This window comes from Cheilinus undulatus, linkage group 9 (genome assembly GCF_018320785.1).
Source record: "Cheilinus undulatus linkage group 9, ASM1832078v1, whole genome shotgun sequence".
Taxonomy (NCBI): Eukaryota; Metazoa; Chordata; class Actinopteri; order Labriformes; family Labridae; genus Cheilinus; species Cheilinus undulatus.
The window spans coordinates 17,072,110-17,086,464 of NC_054873.1; the positions used below are offsets into that span (position 1 = coordinate 17,072,110).

The window sequence follows — 14,355 nt, forward strand, 5'->3', positions numbered from 1 at the left end:
GCTTCAACTGGGATAACTGGACTTCAGTCATTTTGTACTTGTACTCCTGTATATTTCATGAAAGGAACCCTGCATGCTCAGACATGTTGATCCTATGGAATTAATACCAGTGTCATCTTTTATAAATGTTGTATAAAGAAAACACTCGGTTTAAAAATTTTGGAGAAAATAGAAAAGAAAGTCCCATGTGGGCTGCCATTTTTTTTCTGGGTAGTGATGTCATCTGACAACATTGTTCCTCTTTTCACATCTGTTGGAATGAACCCACCTCCATCTGGGATTTGACCATTCTCTTCATTAAAACTGCACTCAGGTTTGACACTAAAAAGGTTTCAAGGATGACTCAACAAAAAGGGTAGTGATGTCATACTGCAGCATTGTTCCTCTATATGGAGTTTCATCCTTAAAACCTTTACTAATTTTAAACCCAAATGCAGGTATAGCAAAGAGGATATTGAGGAAGAAGTCACTGTGAGATAAACTGTTACAGTCTGTTATGAAGTTCTTTTTTTCAAATGCTGTGTTAGTTTTATGCAAGCGGTAATGGGTAAACACCTTTAAAAAAGTTCCACTTTTATCTCGTCAGTCCACAGAAAATTTTCCCAAAAGCCTTTGGGGATAATTGTGATGCTTTTTGGCAAATTTCAGATGAGCTTTTGTGTTCTTTTTGGTCAGCATTGGTTTTCACCATGGAACTCTTCCATTAATGCCACTTTTGACCAGTCACTTTCTTATGGTTTAATCATGTTTTCTTGTTGTTAAACTGAGTGGAGGCCTGCAGGTTTTTAGATGTTGTCCTGGATTCTTTTGTGACCTCCTGGATGAGTCAATGCACTTTTGGAGTAACTTTGATAGGCCCACCACTCCTGGGAAGGTTGAACACTGTTCAAAGATTTCTCCATTTGTGGATAATGGCTCTCACTGTGGTTTGTTGGAGTCCCAAAGCCTTAAAATGCCATTCCAGGCTGATGTCAATGACTTTGTTTCTCATCTGTTCTTGAATTTCTTTAGACGGCGGCATGATGTGCTGCTTTTGAGATCTTTTACCCTATTTCACTTTGTCAGACAGGTTCTTTTTAAGGGATATCTTCATTCAACAGGTCTGGCAGTAATCAGGCTTGGGTGTGGCTGATCCAAAAATTAAAAATAAATCACACTTACAGACAAAAGTTAAATGTAAATGGAAATACTTTATTTCACTATTACACAATAACAAGCTTGGAAAGTAAAATTACAAAAAAGAGAAATGGAACAAAATTCTACAAAGCACCACATAATATAGACGACTCATAAATGTGGCAACTGAACCTTATGCTAACTGCCTTTACTCTATCTAAAGTATCATCATCATCATCTTCATCACTGAGAATTTAGAAATCAGCAAAAATGTTTGGACATCAAGCACAGTCATGCCAGTAATAGTAATATCTTACAGATTCATGTAGCGATGTTTTGGAGTGGGGAAGCAGTGATCCTGACAGGGTCACTTTAGGAGGTGAGACAGAACAAAGAGAGAGAGAGAGAGAGTGGGTCTGAGGGAATTGTAGTCCCATCATCTGTTTGGTATGACGTAGGTTTGCATTTGGTATAAAGAAGAATTGAGGAGGCAGACGCGGGTCAGAAAGTATTCACAGAAACACTCGTAATGCTTAATGAGGTACCAGGTGGGCGGGGCTTACTTTAACAACAAACAGTAAGAGCTAAAACTCAGCAGAAAGTACCTGAAAGTTATGTTTATACAGTTGTCTCTTTTTGACTATATCAATTTTCCTGATTTGTAAACCCTGTCCGCAGGCTAAAATCCTAACAATGCTCACACTTTATGACCCGTGTCTGTGAGGGGGGGGCGGTGAGGAGACATAGGGGTGGTGTTTTTACATGGAGAACACTGTACAGGTGCCTTCAGGTCTGCCAGGACTAAAGGCACATGGGGTCCACTGAGCAACAGATGTGTCCATTCTGTGAAGGAGACAAAAAGGGGATTATACAAGAGACTATCGTCACATTAAAACTGTTTTTGAAGCTCAGCTGATGATGTTTTTAAGGTACTGCAGTACACAGACACAGTTTGGCATTTAGAATTCCTCTGGGTGTCATTTTGGCGCCAACTGATCCAAGGTGGTGACAGTCTGCTGAGAATACAAATGCGAATGCTCTCTGACTCATTTCACTTTAAGCTTAAGGGACTGATAAACTGGAAAGGTTTGCAGGCGTAGCCGTCTGAGCTGCATCACCTTGATCAAACCATAAAACTAAGAAACTCACTGTGCCGTGGCACGCTGCTTCAAAGAGTTAAAATAAAAAATGTGTGTAAATTCTTTTAAATCTTTTAGAGATAGCAAGAGGAATATTTATCAGTCTGTCCACTGAGAACGGCTGCTATCGTTGCCTGTCAGACAGGCGGAGAGAAAATATTTCATCCTAGGAGTCAGTCTTGGTGGATTAGCACTAAAGCTGAAGCAACAATTTATAACCACAGTTGGTAATGAAGTGGATATTTGCCTGCATAGTTTAGTTTCTCAGGGATTGTTCTGTGTCTCAGTCTTTAAATGAAAATTACTGAGAGTGGCGTTCTTCCAACCTGATTAAACAGAACCAATAACACAAGTTCAACTTGTTTTTGAGAGATAGGAAGCAGATGATTTATACATTTTAAGTGGTGTGTTTGCAAACATATGCTAGTAAGTTACACTGCAGAGCACCCTAAAACTGGGAGTAGTAGCTAAGCCACAGCCTAGGAGATGAGGGATTGATAAGAGCTTTCTCACTGTGGTTCATCTTCCAGAAAAGGATTTGGTAATGTTTTAGTAAAGGTCCAAAAATTATCAATGAATTATCATGAATTATCAGTCATCATAAATGAGAAAAATCTGGACTTCATGCATGTACTCAGGATTGAAATATCAGCAATGCAGATGCTTAACTTCATTGTATGTTTTTTAAATAATGTTAAAGACATATCATTGCTCTGTTTATGTGAGGTTCCACAAATATGATGAAGAAAAGCCCATGTAACCATGATTGCAATTTTGCAGAAAGGGTGGGATTTAAACATCTTCCCACTCCTTTTTCCACATGTAAACAAAAGTATTGCACCTGACACTTTTATATTGCACTATCTTGTTTATTTTGTGTAACATTATTTCTATTTATTTATTTTTTTAGGAACATTTTGCTCTCTATTTTTAAACTTTTCAAAATAAATTTCAAATTTCAATTTCAAAAAAAAAAATTTTTCAATGACATGGCTTGAAACTGAGTGATTGGTCAAGGTTTTTTCTTCATATCTCTTTAAAGATAAAATATGTAGAATTTTTGCACCGAAATATCTACATCAATTTAAAAAGTGACCATTCTCCCTTTATTTCCTAGATTAAGATCTTATAGTATCTCAAATATCTCTTTAAGTCTTCAAAGACAGAGAAAGTCTTCATTTTTATTATTGTAACGGCACGTGTCTTGTCGTAGAGGCTGTACGGTTGTGAGTTTATTTACTCAAGCTCATCTCCGTAACATGAAACCCCCCACACTTGGCCAGCATTTCCATAGAGTTACAACTGGCATAGCTTGGCCTCCACGGCCTCATACTACTTTTTATTTTTAATTGAGGACTCTCTTCAACAAAAACCCCTAACCCTCATAAGGTGTATTTACCAACAGAAAAACAATATTTTGTATGCACTCATAAATTTCTCATAATGAGGGAGAAATGCACTGAAAACTAGACATCTGCATTCATGTTGGAAGTGGTCCCAAAGTGCACATGTGCTCTGGTCTTGCTTCCAACGCACATACTGTATGCCTTCTATTAGTGAATACACCTAATGAGGTATTTTGTTTGAACAGAATCATCAATTCAAAACAAGAAGTTAACAGCAGAGATGGGCAGCACTGATTTGTACTCGTCATATTGTATTATTGTTTTGGTTGAGAGCCCCCTGTTGGTGGAATTTTACATACTGTGCACTTAAGTGCATTTATGCATTAAGAAAAAGCATGTAGACAGAGATGAGATACTATTCATAAACTGATATTTCATTATGAATTTATCATAGAACACATGATTTCTTTATGCATGAATTCAAAATGATTCATTGATCATTTGAGGAACATTAACACAGGAGATACTACATACTTCTACACTTAAGTTATGCAGATGAGACGGCTAAGTGAACAGTCTGCTTACAGCAAAAAAAAAAAAAAAAAAAAAAGCTTGCTCTCCATAAAAACACTGTAATGCAGCCAACATAGCTAAGGTAGCTATGTAAATGATGTAACTACATAGTTTACATAGCTCAAATTGAAAATAACAAAGCTCATTGGCTAGGTAAACTATACGGCTAACAAAGCTACATAAATAATGTGGCCAAAGCTAAAGCAAATTAAGCTATGTAAGCTTTAAATTGCTACATTGGCTAAAGGTAGACCTATTTTAGGAGTTGTAATGCAAAGTGGTCAGAGATTTTTAAGCTACATTGGCTTACACAGTAATATTAACAATATAGCTAGTATAGCTCTGTTAGATTTAGGTAAAGGTCAAGTGAGCTACTGTTTGCATAACTACTTCTTAAACAGGTCTATTCATTATGTTTTTTTTCCCAGGGTAGGAAATATCAGGTAGAGCTGTGAATATTTTGAATTTTAACATCTGTGAAATCACTCCATTCATTTGCTGCCATCTCTGGTTTTGTCCTTTCAATAATTGCTTTCACATTTTGGAGAAAAACATTTTTAATGTGTGCAAAAGGTTTCTTTGCTGATAAAATCTTCACAAGAAAACCTTCAATATTCAACATTTTCAATCCATTTATCATCACATGTGATAGAGACAGCCGTATGCTATGAAATGTGCACCAAATGCCTCCACTGTATCGAGTCTGGACCACAGTGTGCGGTCTTTTTCTGACTGAGCCCAAAGAGTTTGCAATTTCTGAACCATTTTTCTTTGGAGTCTTGTCAGCCTCTGAACTCCTCAAACTGTAATTTGCTGTTTGGAGTCTGCCAGCGGGTTCTGGCGCCTTACCTTGCACTGGCACAGGGTGCACTCGGTGCCATGTTTAATCCAGGAGGAGCCGCTGAAGCGTGAGATGTTGTGCTCGTCCGTGCACGTCTTGGTGATGTCGTTGCGGATAGTGTCGGCCTGACAGGGATCGGTGACACAGCGGGGACAGCACTCGCCCTCGGGCACCACGGTAAACTCGCAGTCCACGGGCGGGCACGGCAGGGGCCAGCAGTCCACCTGCCCCTGCTGAGAGGGAGGAGAGAGACGATTTTAGGAATACAAACAGAGAAGAAAAAAAAAGAAAAGAAGAGGTGCAGTTTTGCATTAGTGAGGCTCTAAACGAGTTATTCATGCAGATATTTCTCCTGATGCTGTGTATTTGCATGCTGCAGGGAGCGTCTTCACTTGATGACAAAAAAAGCTGTTAAGGCACCTCGAAAATATAGATGAGCAGAGCAATCTTCCAACACAGTCAGCAGTTTTTATTTAAGACTGTGGAGGTAAATGCTCCAGCTTTTTAATTGACTTGTTCTAGTCCCTCTCTTTCATTGTTGTTCACATATTAATCTCAAACTTTCAGCACACAATGCCTTATTGGATTTCTCTTGCTTTCATTTTCAGCTCAAATATATATTTTGTGCAGATTCCACCTTCTGTTTGCTGACACTGACCCACTTGTGTTCACTCCTGTCTGCTGCACATCTACTTGGGAAATTAAATATGAGCTCAGACTGTGCATGTTCCAGCACACTAAAGGTACGTACACATAAAGTTACCAGAGGCTTGTTGCAAGAGTCCCACAGGGGATATTTAATATCACTGAGGATCGTCTGGCTCAGCATTTCAGGGGCATGTTGTAGTAAATTAGTCTGGCTATAAAGCACAGGCTAATGCCCACTCCCTGCCTCTCTGCAGAATGTAAACATTTGAAATGGGAAATCCCCTGCGAGTGGGAGTCTTCACATGCAGCCAGAGGGAAGGGATTGAACGTAGCCTCAGGTAACCATCCCACGCTGCGATAAGGGACAGTGCTGTCTTTGTCTGCATATGCAGATGTGGCCTATGATCACAAAGGAGGCTTTACAATCAGCTTTTATTTGGCTTTTTTTTTTTTTGCACAGAGCAGCGTGGTGTGAAAACGAGATCAGCCGCTCTTTGTGAAATTTCAGAAGGTTATTATTTTAATCTGGCTTTGCATTTAGATTTCATGCTATCTCACTGCAACTTAATCTCTTTGCTTTAACACAGACAGATGTAAGGATTCGCCTAGACTGCATGTCCCATAATGCCTCCAGGAGATTAAAAACTAGTGACATTTATCTTTGCCCAGGAATTAGCCTGCAGCAATCGTGCTCTTTCTTTTATGCGCGTCGACCTGCAGCAAAACCTAAGAAAAATCCATGCTTCTTTGATCCTCTGCAGGTCCAACAAGGCAGCGAATCACAAGTGGCCCGTGTGCGGACGTTCTGCAAAGGCCACGCTCTTGATTTCAAATGATTGCACGGGTTACAGGAGGAGGGAGGGAGAGACAGACAGAGAGGAGGATTCATACACATCATCTCAGTCTTGGAGGAATGTTTTTGCCCATCTGGCTGCTGTCACTGTGTATTTTTAAGGCCCCTGCTGAGCCTGGACAGCCATGGCTCTGCTAAGTGTGGCAGCATTCAAGGTTCATTTCACGTCCCTGTCACGCTAGTGGAGCCTTTGTACAGTGTCTCTCAGCAGCTGTAACCCCCTCACTCACCCTTTCAAGTGCTGCTTTTTGTACCGTGAGGCTGGTGGCCCTTTGGTTTGCTTCTACGTTTCTGCGCCTGAGTGCAGTTCATACACACATTTGCACTCACTAATCTATAAACTGTACCTCAAATCACTCAAATCATATTTGCACTAATTAATCTACTTATTGTACCAACTTATCTTTATCTAGTTTACATACTCAAATGCTGCAAGTAGGCTCTCTGTGGTAAAATGCCTCACCTCATATGCATTTTGCACTCATTCATTGAATTGCAAATTACTTGCTTAACTTTATTTGCAATACTCAAATACTGTGAGTAATTTATCTTTTGTCTGTAACTCAGATGCTGTAAGAAGGCTCTCTGTAGTAAAATGTCTCACTTCATGGGCATTTTTTCACTAATTTATCTACCTACAGTACTAATAACTAACTAAATTTAATCTATTTACTAGTGGTGTAAAGATAATCTAATATGGATCGGTTAACCCAGGGGTCAGGAACCTTTTTGGTGGATAGAATAATTTTCGGTGGCACCCCCTTCCAAAAAATCTTTGAAGAGCCACAAAACACATTTGAACCTTCCATGTCAGTACACGACTTCTGTTGTTTTTGAAAAGAAGGCAACTCAATGCTGTTTTTGTTCTTCTTTTAACTAAGAAATGTCGTTGTCGTTCTGATAAAACTGACGCTTTAGCAGCATCCACGCTAATCTCTTCCGCCATAATTGCACTGGCCTCTTGTCGCTGCTTGCTTACGTCATGGCACCGTGCCTGAAAGTACTGCCCCTCAATGCTGATTGGTCCTTTCACTTTCTAAATGGGCCCAAACTGTTAAGATGGGAGCTGTGCGAGATGGATTCACCGGTGAGAAACACGGAAACGGCAAATACATCTGCTTTGCAAGGCTAGTGAGAAGGCTCTCTGTGGTAAAATGTCTCACTTCATATGCATATTTGCACTAATTGACTTGCAGTACCAATAACTAACTTAAGTTTTATCTATTCACCCTACTCAAATGCTGAAAGTATTTCATGTAAACTGTAACTCAGATGCTGTAAAAAGAATCATATGCATATTTCTATCTTAAATGATCTTATCTCCCTCATGTAAATGCTTGATTTATACTCACATAGTTACATTGCTCATCATGTACCTATACCATCAATGCTCATGGACTTGTACGTTGAAGAAGTAATGCCTACAAGAGCTTGTACATATTTTAATCTCAATGTTTTATACCTTTGTCTGTTTATCTTTTTTTTCATCATTAGTGTTTAATTCCTGTACACTTAGAGCAAAGCTAACTGAAGTCAAATTCCTAGTTGCATAAGCATACTTGGCTTATTCTGATTTTTAACTGAATGTGTTTTATGTCTGTCAAGCCATGGCGGCCAGTGTGCGTTCACTCTCTAACATGACTACAAGTGTCTTAACATGGGTATATATGTACAAACCAGCGTTTGTTTGCTGCATTTCTGTGTGTGCTGTGATTCTCTGATGTGTTTGTGTCAACATCTATAAGAGCCGGCAGCCTCTGAGAGAGTGAAGCCGAGCAAACCCATTTTCAGCCTCCCTGCTGCCTCTCAGCTGAGTGCTGATTTTCAGGCTCCTCCATTATGGCTCGCTGTAAGAAATCCAAAAAGCAGCCCTTAGGTCCGGGCATCAGGACAGCATTACAATGGAAGGAGGGGAGAGAAGAGGAGTGGGAGGGAACCGGCGTTGCAGTTGAGGCCATAAATCTGTCAAAGTGGAACCAACTTATATTTGCTACAAGTAGGGCTGATCCTTCAAAGCAACAGAAAATAGGGTGAAAGAAGAAAAATGAGTAGTAAAGTGCTCGTCTGTGGTTGATTTGTGAGTCACTGAACAGACGGAGTGACACTGGTGTGGGTGTGTAGCACAGCTGAGAGTGGGTGAGGACGAGACAGTGGGGGAGAATGTAAAGCATGACATTTAATTTAATATGCATGCTGCTATTTGTAGAGAGAGGGGCATCACAGGTAGGATTTATGTTTTTGCTAGTTTGCGGAGAAAACACTTGTGAAATGCCTCTCTTGTTTGAACAGCATAAGTGCGTAAACCTCGGGAAAGGTCGACAAAGCAGAGGATAAATAAAACAGCATATATGTCTCGCTGCAATGATTCATGCAGGGAGCACAATGTTATTCTGTTTTGTACGAAGGCTCGGATTGAATGTAGAGGACGCTCCACACACCAATCAATCAACACAAGAATGCGCTCGGCACAACTTCTCAAAGGCAATGCACAAGCAGGCTTTTTTTCCTGATCCAACCTTGAACGTATCCTTCAATAAAATGTATAATTCCGTCAGCAGACAACAGAGCTGAAGATCCTTTGAATCCTTTAAAAATCTCACTAATCGCTCCCTCCCTTCTTTCTGCCAGGGCATGAAAAGCAATCTTCATTTTCTCCTCTCTGCAACCTTCCTATTCACCTCTTAATCACTCCTCCTCTCTTGTCACAAAACTTGTCTCCTTGACTTCTCTGCAGAGCAAATCTCTCATTCACGAGCATTTCCATGGAGACTGGAGTATTTGTTGTAAGTCTTGTGTGGGCACAGCAACGAATGTGCACGTTGTTTTAAGCAGCTCTGGGTGAAAACATCAACTAAAACGTACGTGATGTACTAGTAAGGTTAAATGTCATCCATCTGTACTCACCAGGCATTGACACTGCTGGCAGTTCTCCACCCACGTGTCCCCGCTGCCGTAGGTGAGAAGACCGTTCTGGTGCAGACACTGGCTGCTCAGACGGGGGTCGCACTCGGGACAGCAGAAGAGGTCGGCGTTGGGGTTGTCACAGTCGCAGACCATCCTACGGCACATCACCTGGCCGGCCTGAGATGGGAGAATAAACACATGCATGAGCACACATATAATCCATGCAAAGACAAGGCCATTCTCCCTATAGGATCATTAAACATGCAGGTGATAAATATTTTAATAGAGGCTGTGGAGGGAGTGCATAGCGACTGGTAAAGGCTGGGGTTCATGGTTAGTGGTTAGTGCTGTTAATCTGGGGTGGTTTTTGAAGAAGTGCTACTTCACTGTCACAATGTCTCATTGATTTAAGGTGCCCACCAGATACCAGAACTGCTGTTAGCCTGAAAACTCAACTCATTATCTTTGTCGAAATCCTCACTCCCACTCACAGCTGCTGCTGCCACTTTAATTCATCACTGCCAGTCAGAAAGAAAATAACAGTCGTATGAATTTGGACAAACTGTCAGTGAATGAAATTACAAAAAATATCAATGATCAACAAAAAACCGAATCATATGAGTAATTGACTTCTTGAGAGGCTCTTTGGGAAAAATCCCTGAAGTTTTTTAGTTTTCCAATTTTTCCATTATTTTTAGTGGTGTGGCTCTTTTTGGATCCCCTTGCCCTTCCACAAGCCAATGTAGAAGGGCAGAGTTGGCGGAGTTAACAGCGGTGTTCAGTCCTATGTAGAATTTGTTCATGCTGAAATGAAGTGTTTTCTTGCCTATAATCCGGCCACTGATTCCAGTGGAAAAGCAGAGTAAAATCACTCCATGAGAGCTTTGCCACCGTCAGTATTCAATTCAGCGGACATGCACATCCGCAAGGAAGTATGTGAGAAGGGGGGCAGAGCTACGGAGCTCAAACACGGAGAAGAACAGGAAGGGAGGGGGAGTAGGGCTGATTCTACACGGCTCTCATCGAATGTTACATACTTAAGCTTTAACAAATCTGTACATGCCTACTGTTTTGTCTACATGTTGACAGACAACCGCATCTTTCTTGAAACGGGTCATACATGTCAAACATAGCATAGCCCACTTAAGCCCCATGCGCGTGTCCCGCCAAAACAACAATGGTGGATTACAGGGTTGTGTTCGTGCTGCAGAAGCTACTGAGCTTATCATGGATTTACAGCAAAATCTAATGCTCCTTTACCACCACTGAGAACAAAAAATTGTAATGGAGAACAACATCCAACAGATGTTGTGTCCGTGTACGGCGTAAAGGCTTTATACTAGGGCTATTAACATTAACGTGTTAACCCTTGTGATTAATACTGAAACCTTAACGTATTTAAAAAAATGACAAAAATAACGCAATTTAATTGTATGACTAAGTTAATTGGTGAACTTTACAAGCTAAAGACAGAAAATATGATGCGTACAGGTAACCTCAGTAAATTAGACAACTGTATTCTATATGAAATGATGTGTTCAAATGTCACATAAAAATGGGAAAATTTAGTTTTTGATGAAAATCTTCAATAAATACAGTGTGAATATGTGTTTATATTTGAGAGATATACAATAGATGTGACAGACTGAATCATAGTTTTTTAACACAGGCACTACTTAGCTAAGACCACTGGTAGTTTAAGTATGTGTCCTTATTTAGTCTTTCCACCAACTTATAGTAAGTATTGATAGTAGTATTGATAAGGACTCAGATCAATAAGGAGTATCGATAAGGGTGTCAATATCAATAAAAATTAACAATCCGCATAATTATACCCATTTGAGACATCGACAAAATATATTTAAACTATAAAAAATGCTGGGATTAATCATGATTAATCACAGTGTAGTGATGTGATTAACTTGATTAATTTTTTTCAATCAAGTAACAGCATTTCTTCATACGCATGCTAACCTTCTCTCTTTTTAGGTGCATTTCCATAGCAGCATTACAGCGCCACCTACAGGCTTGGCATATATACTAAAGTGTTTTCAGTAGTTCCGTGCTTAACCAGACATTTCCTGAAATGATGCCATGCTTAGAGAAAACGTTTTCAATACAAAACGTAAATATAACGTTTTCGATTCCGTGTGGACAAGGCCTTGGTTTGCCATCATGTACATCAAACGCTGTCTCTATCCTAGACTAAATGATTCGAAGATCTCCTGCAATTTCTTTAAAAAGTTTAGAATATTTGTCAATAAGAAGGGTTAACGGTTAAAATTCTTGATATTAATTGGCCTAGCCAAAATAACATGGGTCTATCCCTGTGTTTCTGCCTGGTTAACTGTCTATCAACCATAGAGTTCTTTATTCAAAACAAGAAGTGACAGAGGTTGGCAGAGTTGAGGAGCAACTTCATGCGTCATCTTTTGTTATTGCTTTGATTAAGAGCACCCTGACAGTGGAATTTACATACTGCTGGCTTAAATTGATTTCTTCCTCTGACAGTTAAGATCACTTTCATTTGTAAAATGTTCTAGAAATCAGGGCCCCCACTGACAGAAGCACTGATGCAGTAAACCCCACCAATTGGCTGCTCCGAGCAGGCTGATACAATAAACTATTTGCATTTTGCTTGACCTCTTGGATCTATCCCAGTCTTCGTCTCCCCTGTGTTGTTTGACCTTGCTCTTTCCATCAGTTGGTCCACAGCTCTCCATCTAATATCCAGCTGTGTCCACCCACCACCAAAACAATAACATGTTTACTCTGCTAATTTTGACAGGCAGACCCTCAATCTCTCAAATCAATTAATATGAGTCATTTAATTAGGGAGCCATTTCTGCCCTGCTCCTTTGTAATCAAATGAATAATTCACTGTTTTATCATTCACTACCGACACTAATCCACTATAATCACCTTCCACTACTGCCAGACACTTGGCATTAGGTTGAGTGAAACGCTGAAATGCTTAGTATGACTGGTCCATGACCTCATCATTGTGGAGAAAAAAATGTGTTTGAGACGATGGGATGAGTTTTCCGGATCAAGTGTTCCCAGATGCCTCATCACTGTTGTCAAAAATCAATCAGCCCGACGACACCAAAAGCTTTAGTCACTTTGGCAGACCTTTAAAAATCACTGCATACAGCTCACGCACTCTAATGAAATTTCTCAACACAAAGGCATCATCACTGTCATCTTCAACAGCAGTGTCACATCACGGCATCTAGTCCCAGCCTTTCCATCTCCTCTCACTTTTTGTCTCTTTGTTAATCGACACATTTTTCCTCAATTTTCACTTTTTAGGCTTTTGTATGTAGAGGCTGATGGATCAGGGCTGTGTTTCATTTTGAGCACAATTTCATCAGTCTTGTGGAACTGAAGCATACCGCTGCGTTCTAATATTTCTGAAAATTACTTGGCCCCAAGGGGTCACTGAGGCCTGTCACATCAGGCAGCAGCAGAGTGAATCTCTTTATTGTTTCACTGTAATTACAGACGGGACCAGAAGCTAGTGCAGCAGTGAGTTAGGTCGGTCATTAACTCAAAGAAGAGTTCAAGATTTCAATGATGCATAAATGATGCACACTACTTGAACCAACTTCCATTCACAGAAAGTTTTACAAGGAAATATCTAAAAAGAAAGATTTGGAAAAAGTCCATAGTTGAGTTTTTAATTTGCAGAAAACCACCATCAATATTTTAGAGACTTCATCTTATAGTTAAATCTTCAATATTGGATACCGGCTTTGGAGTCTCTCTCATCAGTCTCAACAATGTATTGAATGAGGCGTAATATTGTAACAGGGAAATTAAATATCTAACTGCAAAGATCTGCTATCTGATCTACTATCCCAGCAGTGTCAAACTCAATCACAGCAGGGGCTGGATTCTAAAATTAGGTCTTACCTGAGTTACTAACAGTTTCAACATTTAACCATAAACTGTCAACCTCAATTTCAACAGTAATGAATTATAAGGAAAAATAACTTATCCCTGATATTAAAGATTTTGAGACTAAAAAAGTCAAACTTGTTAGTTCAAAAGGTCAAATCCTGAAATCAAAAGTACAAATAATGTTTAAAGGGCAAATTCATGAGATAAAATTCAAAATCATGAGTTTAAAAGTTTAAAATATGAGCTTTAGCTGCTTGGAGTGTTCTTTTGTTTTCATGGTGCAATGGTAGCCAGAGATATTGATTAACCAGTGACTGGACCCTCCAGACACAGGTGTCTTTGTACAACAATCACTTGACAAAAATTCACTGCACTCAGGTCATCCCTATTTCTCTCAGTGTGAGACTACAAACAGCAGTTGGCTGGACCTCTGTTGAAGTGGGTCAGTCAGTTTACATGGGGGTAAAAATTTATGCAGTCCCTTATTTCAGCTGTCATGTTTTTATTCAGTTGACATTACCTTGAAGATATCTGTTTTCACTTTGGCATTAAAGAGGGTTTTTATGTATAATTTAGGTGTAGAAAAAGCTGAACTATATTGACAATGATTGTTGATAAAATCACTAAAAGGGTAAAACATCCAAGGGGGTGAACACTTTTTATAGGCACTGCAGATACTCTGCAGAAGTTGCATTGCATTAAATGGTAATGTCATGTGATGATAGCTCAGATAGATCATGCTTCACCATGCACTGGATGGGAAAATTTATTGGAGTATTGCTGTGTATACCTACTTTTTAAAATCAGGTTTTTACTTTTACAGCAGGTGAATTCATTGATTGTAGTGATTTTGTTAACACCTAAGCATTTTTGTGCATCCTTTTCCATCATAAAGTTGTCACTCCCCCATTAAACCAGACAGACAAAGAGAGGAAACAAACAAAGAAGAGAAAACTACATCACAGACCAGATGGGTGCAAGTGCAATGACAGAAAGAGGTGACCCCAACGCTGAACTCTAATGTGTGGTCAC

The 14,355-nt window shown here is 39.7% G+C and overlaps 1 protein-coding gene across 1 annotated transcript in view; it reads right to left on the bottom strand.

Moving 5' to 3' along the window:
* Window positions 1-1,222: 1,222 nt before the first annotated feature.
* The window catches only part of nell2a (neural EGFL like 2a), a 152,558-nt gene continuing 139,425 nt past the window's right edge, over window positions 1,223-14,355 (bottom strand). The window contains exons 18-20 of the mRNA XM_041795785.1: window positions 9,421-9,597; window positions 5,024-5,248; window positions 1,223-1,959 (exon numbers count right to left, since the gene is read on the bottom strand). Of these exons, the coding sequence (XP_041651719.1) occupies window positions 1,918-1,959; window positions 5,024-5,248; window positions 9,421-9,597 (444 nt within the window). The 3' untranslated portion in view covers window positions 1,223-1,917. The remainder of the gene's footprint in view (window positions 1,960-5,023; window positions 5,249-9,420; window positions 9,598-14,355) is intronic.